This window comes from Paroedura picta, chromosome 3 (assembly GCF_049243985.1).
Source record: "Paroedura picta isolate Pp20150507F chromosome 3, Ppicta_v3.0, whole genome shotgun sequence".
Classification (NCBI taxonomy): Eukaryota; Metazoa; Chordata; class Lepidosauria; order Squamata; family Gekkonidae; genus Paroedura; species Paroedura picta.
This window is the reverse complement of record NC_135371.1, coordinates 23,660,324-23,684,181: the sequence shown is the minus strand read 5'-3', so window position 1 is coordinate 23,684,181 and position 23,858 is coordinate 23,660,324. Positions and strand designations below refer to the sequence as shown.

The 23,858-nt window shown below is 42.1% G+C and overlaps 1 protein-coding gene across 1 annotated transcript in view; it reads left to right on the top strand.

Annotated features, from left to right (window-relative positions):
* SUCLG2 (succinate-CoA ligase GDP-forming subunit beta) overlaps positions 1-18,178 on the top strand; it is a 209,887-nt gene extending 191,709 nt beyond the window's left edge. The window contains exons 10-11 of the mRNA XM_077325118.1: positions 5,453-5,573; positions 16,361-18,178. Of these exons, the coding sequence (XP_077181233.1) occupies positions 5,453-5,573; positions 16,361-16,476 (237 nt within the window). The 3' untranslated portion in view covers positions 16,477-18,178. The remainder of the gene's footprint in view (positions 1-5,452; positions 5,574-16,360) is intronic.
* Positions 18,179-23,858: the final 5,680 nt, after the last annotated feature.

Below are 23,858 nucleotides of genomic sequence, written 5' to 3'. Positions count from 1 at the left end.
TCTAATTTCCTTCAATATATATATTTTTTCATGTAGCTGTCAATGGATTAGACTAGAGGAACTGATTAAAATTCAGCTTGAACGCTTAAATAAGAAGACCCACAGCGGGAATTAAACATATCTATACTAGGCATGAAATCCCCCTCCTTATCTTTAATGATGTAAACATGCTTCCTTAAGTTGGTCTTCCACGCGGCTGGTGTAATTGCTACGACACTGAGAACCCATTTTTAGAAAAGAGAGAAGTCTTCTTCCCATGGCTGCCAGCGAAGGGATTTCAGCCGTTCTTTGCAAAGGATAATTTGGCAGTCTTCAAGCAAAGGTTGGATACACACTTTTCTTGGATGCTTTAGGATGCTTAGGGCTAATCCTGCGTTGAGCAGGGGGTTGGACTAGATGGCCTGTATGGCCCCTTCCTTCTCGAAACCGCTAGAGCAGTTCAAATGAAACTGGAAATGGAATGAATCCTATGGGCTTATGTCCTATCAATGGAGAGTGGAGCTCCACTCACAGAACAGACTGTCCAGCCTCCCCCTGAAATGGCTCCTCTGGGATTCAGGGGATCCCTCCCCACCAGAATCAACACTGAACACAATGTAGGGGTAAAACCGGTAAAGATTGCCCCCTTTCCACCAGCATAAGTGTTCTTTTGATGTGGAAAGCACCATTGAATACAAGGCATGTTGTCCACTGAAAGCAACAACAATGCTTCACCCCACTCCCTCCATGACACTTGATAGAACTTACCAGAGCTGGTATCTTCCTGCCACCCAGCCCCAGCATCATCCAGTGATCTTTAATGGGGATAGAGAAATGCAATATGTGACATTGCAGTTGTGACATTGCAGTACAAGCTAACATCTTATCATAAAAAAAATAATATAAAAGAGATATTTTAAAACCATTAAAATCAGCCCTACCACGGAATAGGCCTACTGGTCCTCCTTAGTTCTATGCGGTGGTGTATTCAAATAACCAGACAAGTTGGTAAAAGTAATAAATGGTTATTAGATATGTTTTGAAAGGATAGTTTGGCAGTAATTCAATTTAATGCAACACAGAATCAAAGACACACACAAAACAAGAAACACTAACGTTACTACCTGACAGTGATCCTTTAAATCCAGGAGGTCCTCTCTTACTTATCGTACTTGCAAGAAAGCATGTCTCAGTTTAAATAAGTTTATTTTGTCCATGAATGTGAAGCACATGAAACTCCAGCTAGCTTCTCAATCCCTATACCCAGTCCTCCAATTTAATCCTGCAGCCCAGGGAGGTCAGGTGCTCCCTTGGGACCAATCCGATTATGATTCTGATGAAAAAGGCCAGAATATTATATCATCCCCTTGATTGCCCACCTCCCTTCTCAGGTTCACAGGTTCTGTTTCTGAGCAATTAACAGAGATACTGTAATAGCCTTGAGAAAGGCCAGGAACCAGCCACAGGCAGAGACCAATTAGACACCTGCACTTCACGGTCCAGGCAGTGGCTCAAAGGTGGGGGAGGAGGGGAAAGTTGGAAATTAACTATGCTGTGCTTCACAACTCCCTAACCCCACCCCACCCCCGAACATAGATCATTAAAACAAAATACATACAGAGACAGAAGACATTGGTCAGGGAAAAGGGATCACTGAAGGAATGCCAAACAACAAAGACGTTTTGACTGCTGGCAAAAGATGGCAACAGAAGGGGGACAGACCAATCATCTGAGAGAGAGAGTTCCAGAGATTTGGTGCCATGATTGAAAAGGCCTTCCTGGGTTGCCACTGGCCTAATCTCAGAAGGTGTGAGCACCGAAAGCAGGGCCCCTCAAAGATTACCATAGTTGTGGGGTGGATTCATAAGGAAATAGATGGTCCTTCCGATTTGTTGGTTCCAGGCCTTACGGGGCTTTAATGGTCAAGACCAGCACCTTGAATTCTGCCCAGAAACAATTATAAGCTATAAGCTAGTGTAGATAAGCCAAAACTGAAATCATAAAATCACTAAGGTCCACTGCAGTCAACATCCTGGGTGCAGCATTCTGTACCAAATGAAATGTCTGCAAACTTCCCAGAGATGGCTTCACATACAGCTCATTGCATTTTCGTATGCTACACCCAGCAGTTCTTATGTCTGGGGCAGAGGTTAGAAAGAGGGGGTCATTTGGAGGTACAGAATAGTTTCCAGTTCCATTTGAAGGGCTTGGTGCTTACCTTTACCCCTTCATGAACATATATGTGAAGGACTGCTTCTGTTTGTGTGCATGTGATCTCCTCTGTAGCCATTTTGCTCTTCCTACCCAGTATGTATTGTTAGTACACTTAAGGCACATTCTGCAGTGGTATGGGCATGGGCTTATTCTGTGGAACAGCCTCCCAGAAAGCAGGGAGGTTTCTGCCCTCCTGGCTCTGCAGTGAGGTTGTAAGACAGAATTATTTTGGAGAGCTTTGAGGGAAGCCTAATCCTGGTCAAAGGGGAGAGATCTTCATAGTTGGTCATAAGATTCTTCTAGATAGGTTTTTTTTTAACTATATCTTAATGTTACGCTAGAGGGTGTCACCCCAAGGGTGACCCGGTGCTTGCACAGGGGATACCTTTACCTTTTAATGTTTTGCTTATTGGATTTAATGTTTATTTTTTCCCAGTTGTTTTTATGTTGTTGCTACCACCTTAGGTCCTGAGGTATTCATGGAAAAGATTGGTATTTAAAGATTTCTTATGAATAAGTTGTGGCATGCTGTAACTCACCTGATCTACTTAGTGACACTCTGTAGACCTGGCATCATGTAGAGAAGGGGTAGTCAACCTGTGGTCCTCCAGATGCCAGCAAACACTGGCAGGAGCTCATGGGAATTGTAGTCCATGGACATCTGGAGGACCACAGGTTGACTACCCCTGATGTAGAGAAGATTCTCGCAGACAATAGGAAGCAGCTTTTGGGGATGTGGAAGATTGGATCCAGCCAGGTATTTCAATCAATCTGACAGAAGTTGCTCTTTCCCATAGTTCCTGTCCCTTGATGCTTTTGCCTATGAATGTTCCAGGATCCTCAGCATAACTTGTTTTGGATGAAGCCAAAGAGAGAGAGAATCCCCAAAAAAGGGCTGAACAATAAAGTATTTTTAAATTATAGAAATTTTTGTATTCATGTTATGTGTAGGAGTAATCATTATTTTATGTGTAGGAGTAACTAAAGCAAGCTTCTAGGTACAATACCCATTTTCAAATTGGAAAGCTTCCTCAATGGTTACTTCTTCTGCAAGGGTGGTTAATTATATCATTTTTCAAGCATCAATCTTCAACTATCGCTTGGGCAACAGCTCACAAATTAATGGGGTTAATCCACAGGAGGGATCCTGAAACCCCAATATCCCTCATGTGGATTAACCGCGTTACTTTGAAAATTGATGTTTAAAAAATACATGGGGCTACAGTGGAGAACATCCTTGCTCCACTTTCTCAACGCCTTTGTAGGGGTGGGAGTGGGTTGTTGTCTGCCATGTTATGAGTTTTAGAGTCTTTTAATGGGGAGTTTTTAAGGAGGTTTTTTAAGAATACTGTAACCCGCCACGAGCCTGTTGGGAAGTGGTGGGATATTAATTAATTAATTAACTAACTAACTAACCAACATTGCAGATGAAGTAAACATTGAGGAAGCTTTCCAATCTGAAAATGGACATTGTGCCTAGGAGCTCATTTTGGTTACCACTACACATGAAATAAATACGAGAATTTCTATAATTTCAGCCTTGTTTTGATTCTCTGCCTCTTTGGCTTTAGTCTCAAGGTATCGATGGTTCTGTTTTGGCCTTGCCTGATTTGGATGTCAAAGGAGGACACCCTCCTTCCTTTTTCAGCAGTAAAAAAAATGGCTTGAATCTAACCCCTCATTTGAATGGCCTGGATTTAAATAGGGGGATGAATTCCAATTGCCTTGGAGAAAGGCAGTCTTATAAGCCTTTTAAATAAATACATAGTGTGAGAGTTTGCAATTTAATTGTGCATTAGGTGCATTTCCGTCCCTTGGAGTTGATGGGTAGCTCTTTTCTCTGTGGGACTTATCAATTAATCTGTTGTAATGAATTCTCTAACTTACTTCTCCTTGTTAATTATAAAGGATTTTCTTACCCCTATTTATCAAGTCAGGACAAAGTATATTACCTCTCGGTCCATGCTGCTTTGAATATGGAATATGTGCCAGTGGTTTCATTAAGAATCCACATGCTCAAATTATTGGCTCAAATTATTCAGATGAAATATTTAAGGAAGGTTGTTTTCTTTCTTTTCTTTTTTTTTAAATCACGTATCTGGTCTACCTGCTGTTCTGCACAAGTGGTGGAATGGAATGGTTTTGCTCTTTTCACTGTGACCAATTGGCCAAGAGCTCTCTCTAGCAAGATGATCCCCCGTTGAGCTTTGATTCCCTTATGGGCAGTGTGCTCAGTGTCTTAAGAGTAGTAACTTGCAGACTTTTTCACCCTGCTGCATCATTAGTCAGAGACCACCACGGCCACATTCCGGCATCCGTTCAATATTCTTGTAAATCCCCTCTTAATGCCAATGGTGCTATCACTTGCACGATAACTGCACTATAATTTTGATAGATTGGGAGAAGAATTACTTTTCTGTGCCAGTTTTGTTTTCTTGGGGGGAATATTCTAGGCAAATGTGCTTTCCTGCGCAAGGAGTGAGCAGCATCTGCAGAATAATAACATTACTAATGCAAAGGAAAAGGTTTGCGCCGTGGTGCAGATTTTTGCTTTTCAAGCTTACCTTGCTGGGCCCTGCTTTAAAATGATTATGGCTTTAGATTAGTTTTACCACAGCAGAAGGTACCTAGCACAAGTCTCAAAACAACAAGGGAGAAAAATAAAACCTCCTCACTCATTGATGAGGCCGGAGCAGAGAGGGGATATTTCCAAACTTGGATTGCATCCCCAGTGTCTTCCAATGTGGTCCTATGCAGAGTTACTGCAGTCAGTCTAAGTTTTGACTGAAATAGCCCTTTACTGGATTGTACTGTTAGAGCCAGTTTTCCAAGGGCAGGTTGTGTATTTTGATGTGATTTTCAGCTTTGCCTTGTGACATCTCCCTCACAACCCACTATGGTGCATCATCATTATTACTATTTTATATGCGGCAAACAGTAACTGCGCGTCAGTACCTTGCTTGTGGCTACCTGATTTGCTCACATCTGAGCCTAGATGTCCTGAAGTCAAATCTAGCATTTCAGGCTTCAATAAAGCCAGACAGCCTCAGGCATCTGGTTGCCAGGGCCCTGGAAATTTCAACTATTTCTTCAGATCTAGAGCTCAACTCCATTTGATTTATTTTCTTCCCCCAACACACACTGTCCATTTGCTTTAGATAGTAGCTGGAATTATAAGTTCTGAACTTGTCCCTTTTTCTTCTGTGTTCCAGTTTGTTAATAAGGCTGACAATATGTTGAATTTTTCTTTTTCACCCAGGTTGAAGCAATTCTAGTCAATATTTTTGGTGGGATTGTCAACTGTGCCATTGTAGCCAACGGGATCACTAAAGCCTGCCAGGAGCTTGAACTGAAGGTGCCTTTGGTGGTCAGATTGGAAGGTGAGTGGATAACTAAAGTTCTCTTCCATTTATTCATCTCAGTTTTCTGAGAGACCGCTTGGTGTAGTGGTTAGGAGTGCAGACTTCTAATCTGGTGAGTCAGGTTTGATTCCGCGCTCCCCCGCATGCAGCCAGCTGCGTGACCTTGGGCTCACCACAGAACTGATAAAGCTGTTCTGACAGAGCAGTAATATCAGAGCTCTCTCAGCTTCACCTACCTCACAGGGTGTCTGTTGTGGGGGGAGGAAAGGGAAGGCGACTGTAAGCCACTTTGAGATTCCTTGGGGTAGAGAAAAGCAGAATATACGAACCAACTTCTTCATTCTACATGATGGTTTGCTATGATGGATACCTGTCTACACCCTTCCCCATACAGGGGTTTATTTTCTCTCCCAAATGAAAATCACTGACCCACCCAGTCACTGTTTGACACCTTTAGGTTTATTCAGCCCTGGGAACTTGTGGGAAGGTGAAAAGCTGCCTTTTCCTAACAAACCCTTTGTCAGCATGGCACTGAAACATTTTTACTAACTAAACTAATTAAAGATCTTGTTTTACAAAGACGGGAAGGGTAGCTGGAATGAGAAATCATGAGTTTATACACAAATCCCAGCTTCTAGTTCTCACTGACTTTTTCAGATGTTCCTAAGCTTTACTTTCAGGTGGTAAGAATTTCCTTGTCCTGAGACGTTTCTTTAGAATATTTATTACAAAAACACACATATAAATATTTTATCTTTGATCTTTATCTTCTGTAGAGTTCTTCTGAACTCTCTCTAGATCCTAGAAAATAGGGATTATTAGCTTGTACCACTATTTTCTCTCTTCTTGGATGAACCAGTCTCTCACTGCTTTCTGGGGTAACTGAAGTTCTTTCTCACACACTGCTGTCTTAGGAAATACACCTATGTTTTTTCTTCACTACCTTGGCAAGGTTCTTTCTTCTCTTCCTTTGGTTTGACTACCCAAATTCTGACTAATAACAACGCTCATTGTTCAGACACTGTGTGGATTAGCTCTCGGTAGCAAACTCTCACACTAGAGTTTCCCCTCAGAGGAATTCATCCGCTAATGCAGGGGTAGTCAAACTGCGGCCCTCCAGATGTCCATGGACTACAATTCCCAGGAGCCCCTGCCAGCGAATGCATTCGCTGGCAGGGGCTCCTGGGAATTGTAGTCCATGGACATCTGGAGGGCCGCAGTTTGACTACCCCTGTGCTAATGGATCTATCAGAATCAGACCAGTCAGTATATCAACTCCTACTCACCCGTGGCTGGCCAGTCACAGGGCTCAGAGCAGCCTATAGCCCTGGTTCCGTCTGCCTAGTGAGGATTGTTAACTCTTCAGTCACTGGTGCTGTGATTTCCTCATTTTCCATGAGCTGTCCATCATACTTGTTTAGCCAGGTCGAGGCAAAATTAGGGTGTAACTGTTCTTTTTTACCTTGCTGACCAGTCATTCTTCATCCATGATCCCCAGCCACTGGATCTTTTGCTCTTTCATTACTCATGAGATTCTTTGTGAATTGCACAGCCAGCCCTTCAGGCTTTTCTCTTCTCTTTTCTTCCTGAGCGTTTGACCAGCAAAAGCTCATAAAAATAAGTGTCTGCCCATTACAAAGCACTAATGTCAATTAAAAAAAAATTCTCTTCTTTCTGCCAAAGAACTGAGCAATTTGTTCAGAGGGTTGATCTTGAACCCCAGTCCCTTATATTCGCTTCTTATTTTCTGTGAGTCTTCATTCATCAATAAGAAAGTTGTTTTGAATCAGTTATGCCAATTAGGGAGAATGTTGATCCAAAACCATGGATCTTCCAATTTTTACCCAGCAAGCCTCCTGCCCATGGAAAAAGGCTTCCATCATCTTCCACTTGAGGAAAAAGGATTCCAAAAAGGATCCAGTTAACAGGGAGCCACATGATCCAAGCCATTATAAGATGCATCTGATTACAGCTTCTTTTCATAAACTACCAGACTAAGGGGTTTGGTATATCTTGTGTTGTCCATTTGGTACCTTCTCCAGCTGCAGGTTTGTGCTTATTCCCATAAATCTTACTAGATTGGCAGCCTGCTCTTTAAAGGCCGTATGCCCACATGTAATGTATTACAAATGTCTTGATGAGTAAAGTTTTAATCAGTCAGGTCTGTCTTGATTTAGCAGGATTTTCTGGACAAATCGTTGTTCTCAGCTGTATAATAATTGCAAGCTGCTTTACTCGTGGATTACTCTCTTGTTGGAAAATGGGCACCACAATTCTTTAAAAAAAATAAATAAGTAATTCCCCAGCTGAGAAGTGAGTTTGTTTGTTTTTAAGGAACAGGAGTGAGTAGTATGTGTTCTGGATTGTAAATGCAGTTTCCAGTCAGCATGCTCATGTATGTTCACAGAGAACTCCTGTGCAATTCAAGTCTCACTGATCATTTTAGCAGAGAAACAGTTCCACTTTTGAATTCCTTTATGCATTCATGCACCTGTCCCTTCCACTGAAGTGAACCAAGGAGGCCATCATGGTTCTGTATGGTTATACGGTCTCCCACCTACGAGGGACCACTGTATCAGATGAACTGTCTGGTCTGACTCACACATTGAAGTGGAATAGGATTATTTGAATTCCACAACCATAAGTGTGTACTAATGACTAAACTGAGGGTATCTCACCTTGGTCACATTATGAGAAGACAAGAGCCACTGAAAAAGACAATAGTGCTAGAAAAAGCTGAAGGCAGCAGGAAAAGACGAAGACCAATTGTGAGTTGGATTGATTCAATTTAGGAAACCTCAGTGTGGAAAACCTGAGCAAGGCTATTAACAATAAGATGTTCTGGAGGTCATTCATTCATAGGATTGCTGTAAGTCAGAAGCTAGTTGATGCCACTTCACACATACACACACACACACAAGTACGGACTGTTCCACTTCAGACTGCAGGTGGAACTCATATCTTTAACTATATGAAAAAGCTCTACTTTCCTCAGTCTCCACCTCTCAATTCTCCAGATATTTCCCAACATGGAGTCAAAAACCTTAGGCTTAAGCATCATTTATTGTCTTGTATGAATTCATAATATGATGCCTACATACACAGTTCCATGTGATTAACTGGGTCAAGACCACTTCCCTCCAGAAAACCCTTAGAACCATCAGTGTTCAACTTAGGTCAGAGTATGTGCTTAAAATACTTAAACATACCACCTTAGGCCTCCCAGTCCCCAGTAGGTATCCTCAGTTCTTCTCCTCCTTTGCTTGGGCCATGGATACCAGGTCTCTTCTGTCAGGGATTAGAACTTTTAACAGAAGAAGCAGAAAGGTTACTCACATTAGAAGATATATATTGATCATATTACACAATGGGTATTCCCAGTTGGATACGCCCCTTTCTACTTCCATGTGTTAGTATAATGTGTACATTTTTAAAATGTCTTCATTTCTCTCTGCTGCAAAGTAGTTGAACTGAATCCCGGATGGCTAATGTGCAAAGAAATACTTTTGGACATAGATTGGCCGCCATTGTCCTGCTTTAAGGGAACACAGATATTTTCCGTGTTCCCTTAAGTGCTCCGGGAGTCAACGGGGCCTAGCCTGGTGGAGGCCTGTGTGGATGGGAAGAGCCCCCTCCTGTGGAGGCCCAGAGGGGACAAAAAATGCACCGCCCACCTCTGTGGCACTTTGTGCCAAATGGCACTTTTTCCCCTGCAAAAAACAACAACAACAACAACAACATCCCCGGAATGCGGAACCCTTCCGCCGTGCCTGCATGCCCCTTGGGGACACATTTCAGTGGCAGACTGGGTTGCAGAAAGCAGTCTAGCCCCACTGCCCAAAGCATCCCCATGGAAACGCAAGAAGCAGAGGAGCATGCTGCTCTGCCACAATGCATCAGGGGCAGCCCGGCACAGCAGCCCCCATGCAGAATGGCCCTTAAAGAGCTTTTTTAAAAACTCAGTGGTTGTGTCCGAGCTTCCTCCCGCCTACCCTCTCAGGATCTCCCCTGGTTCAAGGTGAGCATTTGAAGTTCACTGTGACCCTTTAGCCTGCTTAAGTCACCCTGAAAAATCTCCCTGTCGCTACTATGATATTGAGCGTTGCACCCATCTTAAAAGAAGGGTGCAAAAGGCGGAAGCCATTATTTCTTTAAATGTTCGTTATAAGTATGCCCATTCTTCTTAATTCCTCAGTTTGCATACTTCTGATGCTACTTTTACATAGAGCTTGGCAACAGGGTTCTAGTGCGTCCCTTGTGAGAGAATCAGTTACTTCTTTTAGACCCCAAGTGGTGTAGTCATTAAAGAGTGGCAGGGGCTTATGGGAATTGTAGTCCATGAACATCTGGAGGACCAAAGGTTGACTACCCCTGATCTGGAGAACCAGGTTTGATTCCCCACCCCTCCACATGCAGCCAGCTGGGTGAACAGTTCTCTCAGTCCTACCTACCTCACAGGGCGGTGGTTGTGAGGTGAAGAAGGGAAAGGTGTTTGTTTGATGCTTGGGAGTCCTTTCAGTATTGAAAAATGTTCGTTTATTTGAACTCCATCCAGAAAATGATGAGTGAAGGACAATGATTGTAGCCTTGCTTGTAGCAGACTTTGAGGGGAACTGAGGAGAATCTTTTTTGGTTCTGTAGCAGAATTGAAACAAGAAGAGACAAAGCTCCTTTTAAATCCCATGCTTTTCCTCAGTTAAGCAGCTGTTCTCCAGAGCAAGCGAAGTGCAGATTATTTTGATAGCTTTGTTTGGAAGTCTGTTTACAGTTCTCTGACACCATCCAGTGGCAGGAGGTTAATGTTCAGTGAGGGATTTTTTTAAGCACTTCCAGAAAGAAAGTCTTTATCTTACTAAAGACTCTGTCCAGTGCTTTTTGATGACACTCTTATTCAGATTCTACTGAGAGCAAATTGATTGTTCTCCCTATCACTAAAAACAGCCCTGGAGTTGGTTTATCCAGCTCCAGACCTATTTTTGTGGAGGAGAAATGCAGTCAATTTTCTTTCAGTAGAATTAACTGTCTTCAGCAGCTTCTAATATGTCTGTCCTGCTTTTAACGGCATCGATTTGCCAAACAGGGTACATAGTTCAGTGGTTTTCAAACTGTGAGTCAGGCATGGACCTGAAAATGGGTCACAACCCCTGTCACACGTTCACATAGGAAGGAGGCAGGAAGAGGAACAGGGGGAGCTGGCAGGAGAGGCTCAGTGGCAAATTTGGCTTTGCCTCTATATATTGTATGTAATACCAATGAAGCACAACCTATTACTTAATCATGATATACATTATAAGCATCATACATGAAAAACGTGATATGTGATTTCTGCACTTTATGAATGTGAGGCAGAAAATAGCATGGACTTACTTCGCAATTGAGCTCTGAAAAATGTCATTGTCATTTGTTGTTTTCTATGTATTCTTTCTGTATAATTGATTGCCTTAGCTGTGAACTGTAGCCATTTTATTGTAGTGTAGTCAGTACCAGGAATTCCAGGTGTGCTCCTTTGATGCTTGGGAAGGTGTTATCTCTCTCTCTTCGACCTTGTTGCAGGAGGCACTGGCTGTGTCTTTCTAGCCGGCTAAACTGGGTGGAATCTGGGTAGTTCCATGCCCAAGGGATAGGCGAGGTGAGCTAAGGGGTTGGAGGTTAAAAGAGAGTAATGAATTCTGGGAAGTTAGTCTTAGCAAAGGATTAGAGATGTAAGCATGTATCTTCAATAAAAAGATTTTTCTTCACTAAGACAGCATGTTTGAAAGTGCTAGGTCTATAGTACTGCAGCAGAATAATGTCATGGATCACCTCCATCTCCCTGAAGTCTGCTGCAGAAATATTGTGGGACTGAGTTACTATTGTGTCTGGAGTGTTTGCTTACTGGCACCAGCACTTAAAAGTATGGGACATGTTGTGTATAAGAAAACGTCATTAGTTGACACCAGTTTTCCAGGATTTAAGGTTTTTATTTATTGCATTTTTATCCTATCCTCTCTCTGAAAAATGCATGGTTGGCCCCCACCTATCTCTTTTATTCTCATAACAACTGTGTGTGGTAGGTAGACTGATTTAGGATTATCAGTAATGTTTTTATTAATGGTTAATTAATCCAGTATTATTGTTATCATTATTATTGTTATACACCACCCTGAGCTGGTCTGGGAGGGCAGCATATAAATTAAATATAGTATGATGATGATGATGATGATGATGATGATGATGATGATGATGATGATGTAATCAGTTGTCCAAGAACATGCAATTCAGCCACAAACTTTTGGGGTGCCGCTGAGTCCCCCATTCCATTCTTTTGCCTGCTGTTCTATGCTGGCCTGATGTGGAGACAGAAATGTGTAGGACCTAAGTGCCAATTGTCTGAATTCTGTTGCCTTCTGAATTCAGAAGCAGTTCCCTGAGGGTTGTTTGAGGTATCATTTGAAACATCATACAAGAGTATAAGAAGGACAGTCTAATAATTAAACCAAACAGAGAGAAACAGACCTATCCAATGGCAATACAATAAATATATTCATAAACGAAAGAAAAGTGTCCTTTTTTGTAGTTTTCCTTATTTCTTTATTCTGTAGGAGTTCCGTCAAAATGGAATCCAGGTAATATCCGTTTTCAGCGAGATTCTTTCATCAGTGACAAGTCCTCTGAGTCTTCAGTATATTTATCAGTTTTATAAGTATTGAGAATTCAAACCTTATATAATAGTAATAGTAATAGTAATAGTAATAGTAATAGTAATAGTAATAGTAATAGTAATAGTAATAGTAATAGTAATAGTAATAGTAATAGTAATAGTAATAGTAATAGTAATAGTAATAGTAATAGTAATATAATACTGGCCACAGGCTTACTTAAGTATGGGGATACCGGTCTGTATTGCCACTGGATAGGTCTGTTTCTCTCTGTTTGGTATCATTTGAAACGACAACCATCACCCATGTCCAAGATTAACATGGAAGTCAGGGACTTATGGATCACAGCTGCAGTCACCTTCATCATTTCTGTAGTGTTTGGAATGTGCCAACACTGGTTGAAAAATGTCTCAGTCATGGTTACATTATTAAAATGATGCCAGAAATCAGAATATTGCAGAAATGATGTTGCATTGCTGGTACAGTTTGCTGCCATTTGGCAAATCCTTGTTGTTGTTGTTGTTGTTGTTGCATTTATTACCCACCACTCAGCAAGCCGGCTCATGGCGGGTTTCAAGATTAAAAAAAACAATAAAACCCCATTAAAACAACAACCAATAGAAAGAGCCCAACATGGAAGAAAAACTGTCCTTTCCCATAACAGAACACCTGCCGCCGGGCAACACAGGGCTATGTCAACAACATCCTCAAGATGGTCAAAGGATGATATGCTTCCTGGGGGGGGGGGGGAGAGCGGCAATCAGATCTTCCTCCATCACTGGCCTCAGCCATAGACCTGGCAGAAGTGCTCCGTCTTCTTGCAGGCCCTGCGGAAAACCTTTAGCCCTTCCTCTCAGTATTTATTTATTTATCTATTGCTTTTCTTTAGCACCCTTCCCTGGGGGCTCAGGGTGGTTTACATCATAAAATACATTAAAACATTATCAATAGACAAAGAATACAGTTTTTGTTTAAATTAAAATTCATTAAGATTATAGTTTTAGTTAGTTATAGTTTGAAATTTGAAACTGTTCATTGGGGGGTGTTAATAAGCCTTCGAGGAGGGCGCTATATAAATGCGAAAATAAATAAATAAATATTTCTGACCTCGAATGATCTGATAATAATTTTTTTCATATTCTGAGGCAGCATCTTTATAACAGATATACAATGGTCTTTGGAACCAGTAACAATCTTGTGCTGTCATCAGGGATGAGCTCCGATTAGAGGTCTGAAGCAGCTATTAATTGTTTAATAGAGGAAGAGGATATTAATTGCATTCTAAGGGCAAAGGAAGAAAGAGAGCTTGAGGTCAAAATGGTGTTTGCCTTTTGGAAGGATGCATTTGGGAATCTTTTATGGGGACAGAAAGAGAGTGGCAGAAATCAAATAGAATTATAGACTGCCTGTTTTTCAGGGTTGTGGATTATCAATAGAGTATCGGCTCACCGTTGTGTACAGTCTCTTTCACCCAAGGCTTAAATGAGACTTCCACTCAGGAGAGTTGCTGTCATTTCTCCATTGATCACTCTTCCGGGCATCAGTATGTCTGGTTTTGAAAAGCCTCCAGAGATTGGCCACTAGGAGAGGGCCTGTCTTTGCTTTCGTCTCAGACCTTTTGTCTAACCCATCACCTTTCCAAAGAGCAAGTGAAAAGGTACCAAATGTTGTCAGAAGGTACTCAAAATTATGGCATCAAAACACAGGAGAGACTGCTGGGGAGAGATGAAATTTATGTGATCGCTCTGCCAGAACGATTCAACTGGGCCTGTCTTCTGGCAACATTAATGAACAAAGAGCTACAGGATGTGAGCAACAATCAGTCATCTCTTTTAATTAATCTCCTCTCATTTAGCTATGCGTTTGCCTTTTATGGGAGTTTGACAGAATTTAACGCACACTTTCCAAGAAGTCTCTTTTAATTTGTAGACCCCCCATCCTTTTTTTTTTTTTAAGTAGCTACAAATCTTATGCTGTCTGAATTTATTTATCTTTACAGCAATTTATATCCTACTCCTGCCTTCAAAAGTTCCCAGGCTGGGTCAAAACAATGCAGAATAAAATAATCCAAAATACATTTAAAACAGAACTTGATGTATCAGTTGACACAGCTCTGAGATTCGGAGGACATGTTTTACCCAGGAGTTGGAAAAGATTGCCTTTATTAGATGGAGTAGTTCAGAGCCTTAGCAAGTCCTTCCTAGCTTGGCAGGGCTGCAACAATTCCAGGAAGGGTCAGATGCAGCCAACAACCTTGGTTGCAGGGGAATTTGGCCCCAAGCAGCTTAACCATGGAGTATTCCACTCCCCAACCATGTCTTAATAATGGAGATAATACTGAGGTGGGATATGTTAACTGAAAATTTCCCAAAAAGCAAATACTCATCATTTAAATTGAAACTCGTGCCACAAATTAAAACATTCTCAAGTGGGGTGAAACACGTTCCGGCAACAATACTAGCTGCAACCCTAGAATTGTTCATTCTGCTTCGATATAATATAAACTCATACCACTAGTTCTTTCCTTATATGATACAGGTTCAGCGAAGAATTTTTTCATTCAAGGCATACATTCAGTTTAACAATAGAGATCCCATTATGGGCCTCTGTATCATCATTCCGTATTATGAGTAAACCCAATGTCCTTTGACTCAAAGTAATGTCCTTGGGGCATCAATAAACAATAAAGGAATAAATGTCTATGTCATTGCTAATGTTTGTTGTCCAACATTTCTTTGTGGTCTAGATTAGCGATCCCCAACCTGTGGGCCGCGGACCACATGTGGTCCTTCGACTAATTGGAGGTGGGCCCCGAAGGATGCCTTCTCCCCCCCCCCCCCGGCCCTTTCAGAGAGCGCTAGGGCAGTGTTTGAGAGTAGAGGAAAAGGCGTTGAATGGTCCCTGGTGAGTGGTCCCCGGCGTTGAGTGGTCCCCAGTGATAAAAAGGTTGGGGACCACTGGTCTAGATCATTATTCAAAATCGAATTATAGGTTGTCACTCATCCAAGAATGAACTAATTGTATGAGCTTCTCTTTGCCAGGACCACTTGAACTAGGTTAATTTGCTAAAAAAAAAAAAAAAAAACATGTTCTTCATTCCCTCTTCATTTTTACACAGTTGTTAATAATGTTTTATAAGAGTCACAACTTGCAATTAGTAGCAATTAGTTGCCTCCCATTTTTTTAATCCATTTTAACACAGCTTTTAAAATATGGGTTCATGTTTCATACAGCCTTATTTAAAGATGTTTGTATCTGGTTTAATGGTTTTGTTGGAGAAATACTGCAAGGTCAAAAATAACAGCATTTCTATATAGCTATATGGTCCATCTAGGTTCACTCATCTTAAATTTAAATATATTATTCTGGCAAAAAAAATCAACTCAGGGCACAAATCTGGCCTTGTATCAAGGGTTTTCAAAGATTCCTTTAAAATGGCCATTCAAATCTATCAAATGCCATTTCAGCATCTTAAAAAAGTACTACTGTTTTTTGGGGGTTTTTTAGTTATTCAGGGGAAATAAATGTTTATTATATTTTTTGTATTACCTTTAATTCCCTCTCCCAAGACATCTCCAAGGTATTTAAATTGATCCATATGAAAATCTATAAGTCAAATAATATTAAATCTTTCTGTCGGCATATTTCTCATGATTTTTCTAATGAACATTTCATAGGTCTATGCAAGTCAGCCTTTTCTCACCAATGTTAATATTGTATGTGTTTTTATGAAATGATGTTGGCAGCTACCCCGAGCTGGCATGCTAGGAGGGATGGGGTATAAATTGATAGATAAATAAATAAATAAGCCTCCATAGCTACTGCCTCAGCTACCCTCTTAATACTTCCCAATTGGCTTCTGACAAGCGAAGCTGCAAGGAGAAGCTGAAGCAGGTGGTGAAGGCATTCTTTGCTCCCACTTGCTGGTTAGAAGATTCTTCGCTTCCAGTTGCTCGTTAGAAGCACAAAAGCTTAAAGAGGGCAACTGATACAGCAGCTATGGGGTCAGGGGTAAGAAGGAGCCTCCATCCATTTGCAAAATGTTGTAGGTCCCCAATTGTTATCCCTAATAGATACTTACATTTGCATGATATTCGTTAGACCAACCGTTTCTTCTCAGTGAAATTAACAGTACACATTATTTAAGTTTCCCCACTTCTTTTCCAGGTACAAATGTTCATGAAGCCCAGCGCATTCTGAATGAAAGTGGACTTCCAATAACTTCAGCAAGTGACCTTGAAGACGCTGCCAAGAAGGCAGTGGCCAGTGTGACAAAGAAATAAAAGCACTGCCAACAAAGAATACTCCAGTTCCCAATGGATGACATTCCCAATGTTGCCTCAAATTATATATATTAGAAATTTTTTATTCACCACTAAATAGGGATAGACCCATCCGCTCTGCCCAACATCGAACTTACAAAATGTTCAGTGTATAAAAGTTCAGATCTGTGTTAATACTGAAGTCACAGGACCTGTGCTTTTTAAATTCTTCTGACTAGCCTGTGAGCAGCTATTATTACTATTTACAGATGTAATCATTCTGGTGACTTCTGATTTTAATATTTGGTACACCTTTATGATCCAAGAGGAATAAAAGCCATGTTGATAATCATGGTTAAAAATCTAAAGAGCTACATCATTAGATCCAGTCACCCATGTGCAATTTGACCTTACATTTTTCCAAAAGCAGCCCTGTTGTACCAAATTATTTCCAAAAACAGATTATAGTGTGGCTTGAGCAGTGCTGGCTCCAAGTTTTAGAAGATCCTTTGACATGATGCCTCCAGTGGACCATGCTCCCTGAGGAGCCCCCTGTTTTGCTACTGCCTACTCATTTATTCTCTCCCTTTGGATCCAATCCTCTCTACCACCCACAGTGAGACGGTGAGATGAATGATGGGGCCAGCAAGTAGAACACGGCTGCAAATAAAAGAAGCTATGAATCCACCGGCTCATATGTTGTCATATGGGCCCTTTGCTCAGTTATGGCAAAGTGCTGTACAATACTAGCACACAGTGGCCCTAGATATGAGGCTGTTGCTTGAAGGGTGAAAAGACAACAATCCCACTGGATATATCCATTGTCTTGGGCATGCCAGAAGCAACTCTCTGGATCCCAACCATTATGTTTCTAATGAACTTTCCCAACTGTTTGTATTACGTCATTTGAGCCAAGGTAATGGGAATAGTTTGTTGCAGCTGTTTTCATATAGCCAATGTGCTTGTTTCACACATGCCTTAAGGAAATGCTTGTGCTTTGATAGTGCATACCTCACACCAGATGAAAAACAGAAAGTGTCATTGTGTGGAAGAGTCCCATTTGTATGCTGTGCCATAAATTAATTACTTTCTTGTGAATACTTTGAAATGTTGAAGGGGAAACACACTACATCTTCATGGTGTCGTGCCATGTGTGCCCATCTAGTAACTGACTGTGAGCTTCTGGAATCAATGTGCATAGTAGTAGAATTGTCATTCATATCATGCTGAACAACACGCCCTCTTTCGGGGTTAGTCCTGTAATGTGAAAGGGAAAAGTGTTGTGACAATAATTGGGATCCAGCTGAAGATAAGCACATTTTAAGTTGCATTGCTTTCAGTTGAAATGTTAAGCATGTGCTTCACTCTCAGTCTGAATTCATTTGAATGTAAAAGTACTTAATATTGGCTTGATCGTGCATTTTCTGTGTGACAAAGATGCATCTGAAAAGGAAAAAAAGATGCAGCAAAACCCTTTTTTCATCTCAGTAACCATTTCAGCGTGCTAGTTTGGTTTGACTCTATAAAGCTATGTGTTGCAGATGCTGGTTATTTACACAAGTTATCCAATCAGGAAACAGAGGTATAAGCAACATTGTTACACTGACACAAACCAGAAATTCAGTTTTGATTTTTTTTCCCCCAATTATATTTAGTAAAGATGTGAAAAAATTAAATTGAACAAAAGATTAAATTTATCTAATAAATTGCTAATTGTTAATTACCTGGTGATTGTCTATGCTGTGTTTTTAGTTAACAGTTAACTGCAACCAAGAATAAATCCAAGGGGGAAATAGTGCACTATTTTGGAAAACAAAGTAAAAGTATAAAGGAGATACGGAAGCAAAAAAAGGGGTTGCATAGCACTATTTTATATCAAAAACAATGATCAGACTGCCACAGATTATGTTGGAACACATAAACTGTCATAATCTGATTACTGTGACAGCACTGCCGCCAGCACACTTAAGAGGGGCATCCTGCTCCCCACCCTGGGTCTTCTGTTCAGCCGTGGCCCAAGGGGTGGCTCCTGCATGGCTGCTGGCCTGGCATTTGTGTCCAGGCCGGGAACGCAACTCCACCCAGTCTGCTGGCTGCTTTGGCCCTTCTTCCTTCCACCCTGGTAAGGCCTGACGGGGAACAGGGAAGCTGCTGGTTCACCGCCGGCCAAGCTGGGCAGGCAGGTGCTGAGGTCCAGTGGACAGCAGACGTGGAGCGAACTACTGCTGCCCTTACTTCTCACCTCACCTGTCTTGGGTTGGGCTCCCCATTCCCTGCTGTTATGCACCATTCCTCCTGCTACGCCTCTCGCCCAGGCTGCCTCCTCAGCTGGCCATCTTCCGCAGCCAGGCAGCCGCCCTGCTCCTGCATCACCGCCATTGCAGCCTCCACCACCATTCCTGTTGCCACCTGTTGCTGCTGCCATAGACCTTGACCCTGCTGCCCTGGCTGTTCCCACCACAGCCATTCCTGCCTCTGCTATGGCCACCACGTGTAGTGGCGTGCTCCCTGGGGTGGAACCACAGACTTCACGTCCATGGCCATTTCCGTTCCAGGGGTCGCACCTGTAGATGTTCCCACATCAATAATAATGATATATTACAGGGCACCTAAGAGCCTCTTGTGGCGCAGAGTGGTAAGGCAGCGACATGCTGTCTGAAGCTGTCTGCCCATGAGGTTGGGAGTTCGATTCCAGCAGCCGGCTCAAGGTTGACTCAGCCTTCCGTCCTTCCGAGGTCAGTAAAATGAGTACCCAGCTTGCTGGGGGGTAAACAGTAATGACTGGGGAAGGCACTGGCAAACCGCCCTGTATTGAGTCTGCCATGAAAATGCTAGAGGGCGTCACCCCAAGGGTCAGACATGACTCGGTGCTTGCACAGGGGATACCTTTAGCTTTACCCTACAGGGTACATAAAATAAAAACCATTTCTCCCTATCCGCCCCATTATAGGTTTTAAAACATAAAAATTGTATAAGATACAATGGCACTTCTGTTGGGGTGCATATAGATTTTAAAATTCATAACTAATTATTTTACTTCTACATTAACGGTTTCATCTTTACTACATATTCTGTATTCAACTGGAGCATCCTTGCAAGGATCCTTGCAAGGATAAATAGATCCTTGTCTATTTATTCATTTTCTCCAATCTGTAGATCTGTTTGCATTTTGATTTTAAGACCAACAGGGCTGAATTCGTGGCATGAACAATGAAAATATCCCCGAATGCTTTATAAAAGTGGGTTTATTTTGGGAAAATGACCTGCCACATTTCAGGCTTACCGCAGTTATCTAAAGATATTTTCTTTTTGCAGCTAGACTGCTGGCATCTCAAATGAGAATATTATGGACTAAGCTCTTATGATCCATAGCTCCCTGTACTAGATCCATGAAGTATCACCCTCAGTTCAGTAATTTGAGTATGTGTGTGAGCAGACTGCATGGGAAGAAGAATATTATTGAAAAGTTGAGCCAGAGGACCCAATTCAAAACAGATGTTTGTTTTATTATCATGTTCAGCAAATGAAAACATCCAGTAAAAAGAATCAGTAATCCAATGAGTCCAAACTCTTTCTGTGTCTGAAGACCTTATGTCAAAATAAACTGATTAGTCTTTAAGATGCCCCTAAACTATGGACTCTTTCTTTAGGAATTTCAAAAAGCCAGTTCCTGAAAGAAGTGTTGGGCATTGGCCATTTGTACAAGATTGCACTTTTTAAAAGCATAGAAGTGCCATACAATCAGCTGAAGGAATATGAAGGGTTAATTCTTCACAGAAACAGAGAGCCTTGAGTGACAGGCTGCTCCAAGCAATCCAATTAGTTAGCATCAGCTGAGCAGAGAGAGTTTAGAGTTTAGAGCTGAATGCTGAAAAGGAGAATTTATTTGGAATTCAGCCCTGACTGAGAGTAGTTTAACACAGACAGAAGAACTCGGGAAAGTGGCAAGAATGAGTGGGTAGTTAGATGAAGACTCCTATTTGGGCATGCACTAGTTTTACCATAGAAATGTCAACCCCTGATTTCACCTGACCATTCCCCTCTATATCAATTAAAGTATTTTGTTATTTCTGAATATTAAACACCTTGAGTGCCATTTAAGTTGTTTAAGTTACAGCAGGCTCTTGGTTCTTCCCTCAGGTTCCTGGGCTGAGCTAACAAACAAACTATCATACTGTGACAGGGTGAGATAACCAGAAATCTTCAGCAATGAAAACACATTACATCAGTCAGTAAAGGGAAAGTACAAGGAGGGAAAATCTTGTCTCTGAGGGAGGGAAATGGCCCGGGGGTGTTGTAGCATTCCACAGCACAATGGCCAGATCCAAAGAATTTTTCATCTAGTTCCAGTCACTCTTGTTTTCTGGGTGCTCTCAGGCAGTAATCCTTCTGGTTTTGTTTTTAAAGCAAGAACAAGTTCAAAAGCAGATTGTATCCTGACATGATGGGTGGGGTCTTCGCTTCAACTGGAAAAAAAAAAGACAATCCAATGGGCACATGCAAGCTCTTGTGTATGCTGAAAGCAGTTCTTTGGATCCCAGCCAGTGAATGAGATTTTCCTGGCCAAAAGCCAGTAATTAAATGCTAATTTAAAAAACTGTTAAAATGTATCCCATCTTCATATTGCCATCTGCTCTACTTACTGTTTCATACTTTTTCACACCAGCTCTTCTAAGCCTTATCTCTTATAAGTTTAACAAATGGTAATTATCAGGTGTCATTTTCATGCCCTTCTCTATATTAATTCTTCTGAGCTTGTGGAGAATTCAGAAATACAGGTACAGGAGTAACTCCAGACATGGGGAAACTGGGGAAGTGTGTATGTTTCATAAAAGTCAGCTAAATCAGGGGTAGTCAACCTGTGGTCCTCCAGATGTTCATGGACTACAATTCCCAGGAGCCCCTGCCAGCAAATGCTGGCAGGGGCTCCTAGGAATTGTAGTCCGTGAACATCTGGAGGACCACAGGTTGACTACCCCTGAGCTAAATCACTGTCGTGTATACAGCTATGACTAGTTTTACAAAATTCCAGGCCCTAGTCGGTAGTTTGTTCTTTGGCTCTACAGTAAAAATGTTAGTTTTACTTATTCCTCCATTTTGAGACTATTTCCATGATTTCTCCTCTCCCATTTTAGATGGTTGGATGGGAGGTGAAAACAATCTAGCTATATACTGTGAAATGTAAATACTCCACATATGTTCACTATCTGCATGATTTCCTTGTGGATGTTGCCACTTTGTATTTACCTGGGTGCACCTGGCCAGGAGTTCCATCGTCCAAGTTGGCAGACCCCCATTGTTTTCTTTTCCACCTTCAGAATAATGAAGTGGTCAATGAGGCAAGTCAGGAATTTATCTTTCATTTTTAGTACAGTCTGACTTCCAACAGATATCCAGGTATTTGAAATCTCCCATAACCACTATGCCCCATATTTTTGGTCTAGGAGCATCTCATCTGGGTTCTCTGCCTGGCTTGGTAGTCTATAGCAGACCCTACTGTAATATCTCTATTATTTCTTAACTCCTTTTATTTTTACCCAGAGACACAAAACTGAACTGGCATGCTCAGATTAAGGCCTATTATGCACGGCCGCTGAAACGGCGGCATGGAGAACGCAGAGGAGGAAGAAGCGAAGCAAACTGCTTACGCACGGGATGGAATGCAACGGCGGCAAAACCCAGAGTATCCGATTATGCACGTGGCTACTCCAGAGCCGTTTCTGGTTGCGTCCTGGTCCCAGGAAGCTCCACTTTGTTCCGCATCTTGCTAACGCAGATTTTTCGGTGGCATACGTTGACTCTGCGCCTGGTTGCTGCCTGCAGCGAGCATAATTTGTGATTTTAGCCTCCACCATTCAACCCCGAATGCGGACCTTCCACTCCCTGCATAATGGGCCTAATGCATTTCCCTACAAGTATACACATCTCTGACATATACTACTATTCCCTCCTTCCTTATTTATCTATTCCTTTTAAACTAGTGGTAACCCTCAATCCTAATATTCTACTTAGGAGTGTTATCCTACCAAGTTTCAGTAATGCCGAGTAGGTCATAGTCCCCTACCTGTATTAATGCTTCACATCCCTCCTGCTTGTTTCTCATACTCTGCACACAGAGACATCGGTTCCATGATTTATGTGCCTTGAGTGTTTCATTTCTGTTCCTACCTGAAAATTAATTAATGGGCCCCTGTGGATATGCCCCATTCTGTGCATTCCCAGTGTTCTTATCTCCAGTTATCGGCATCATCATAGGCTTCTGACTTTTATTTATTTATATTTGGATTTATTGACCACCACTGCCAGACCCAACAAGATATCTCCCTTCCCTCAAGATTAAGTTTAAAGCTCACATGGAGGTCAGCCGGGTGTCATCCTCAGCCTCACCTTATGTCAATAGATCTCAGCGGGGTGCCACCAGCTGTCTCACTGCATGCAAGGCTTGGTCAGGCCAAGTGTTGCCATCTGCCTTGCCCCATGCAGGTTACACACAACCATCTGCCTCACCTCATGCAAATCTCAGCTAGACACTGTCTCCCTTGCCTCTCTTTGCATGAGGCTCAGCCAATACACACCCAGCTGGGACTGGCTCTCTGCTATCACTGCTGTTATCCCCTGGCCCACTGAGGCTCCCAGTAAAGCTACAGTCAAGTGAGCTTGGAAGAGAGCCACCACTGAGGCAGTGAAGCTGAGGTCAAGAGAGATGGAGGGAGCTGTCACTATCAACACCCCCTCCGTTGAGGCAGTGAAGCTGGGCATGGCTTCTCCTCCCACCCCCAGCCATATGAAGTGCACAGCAACTGTCCCTCACAGCTCCAGCAGAAAAAACATTGTGTGCCCATATACAGGCCAACAGAATCAGAATGTTTTAGTGAAGTTTGGGAAATGATTTTTGATGATCAGATCAAAATGATCTACAAACATTCGAAGTGTATTAGCTAAACATCTGGAACAAGTTCTTGACAGCAATTCCTCAGTGGAATAGCCTTCCTCGAGAGATGGTTGGGTTTTTCATCTTCGGAAGTTTTTAAGCAGAGGCTAGATAGCTATCTGACAGAAATGCAGATTCTGTGAACAGGCAGATTGTGAGTAGGTGGGCAGAAGGGACCGTGTCAGTGCTTGGCTCTTGTGGCCCTGTCTTGCATGTCCAGGAAAATGCCGATCACCACTTTGGGATCAGGAGGTGTTCTTCCAGGGAAGACTCACCAGGGATTGTGGGTTTTTTTTGGGGGGGGGGGGCATCATCTGGTCATGGAACTGAGGGGACAGATAGTTGTGAGTTTTCTAAATTGTGCAGGATATAGGACTAGATGATACAATAAGGTAAAGGTATCCCCTGTGCAAGCACCGGGTCATGTGTGACCCTTGGGGTGATGCCCTCCAGCGTTTTCATGACAGACTCA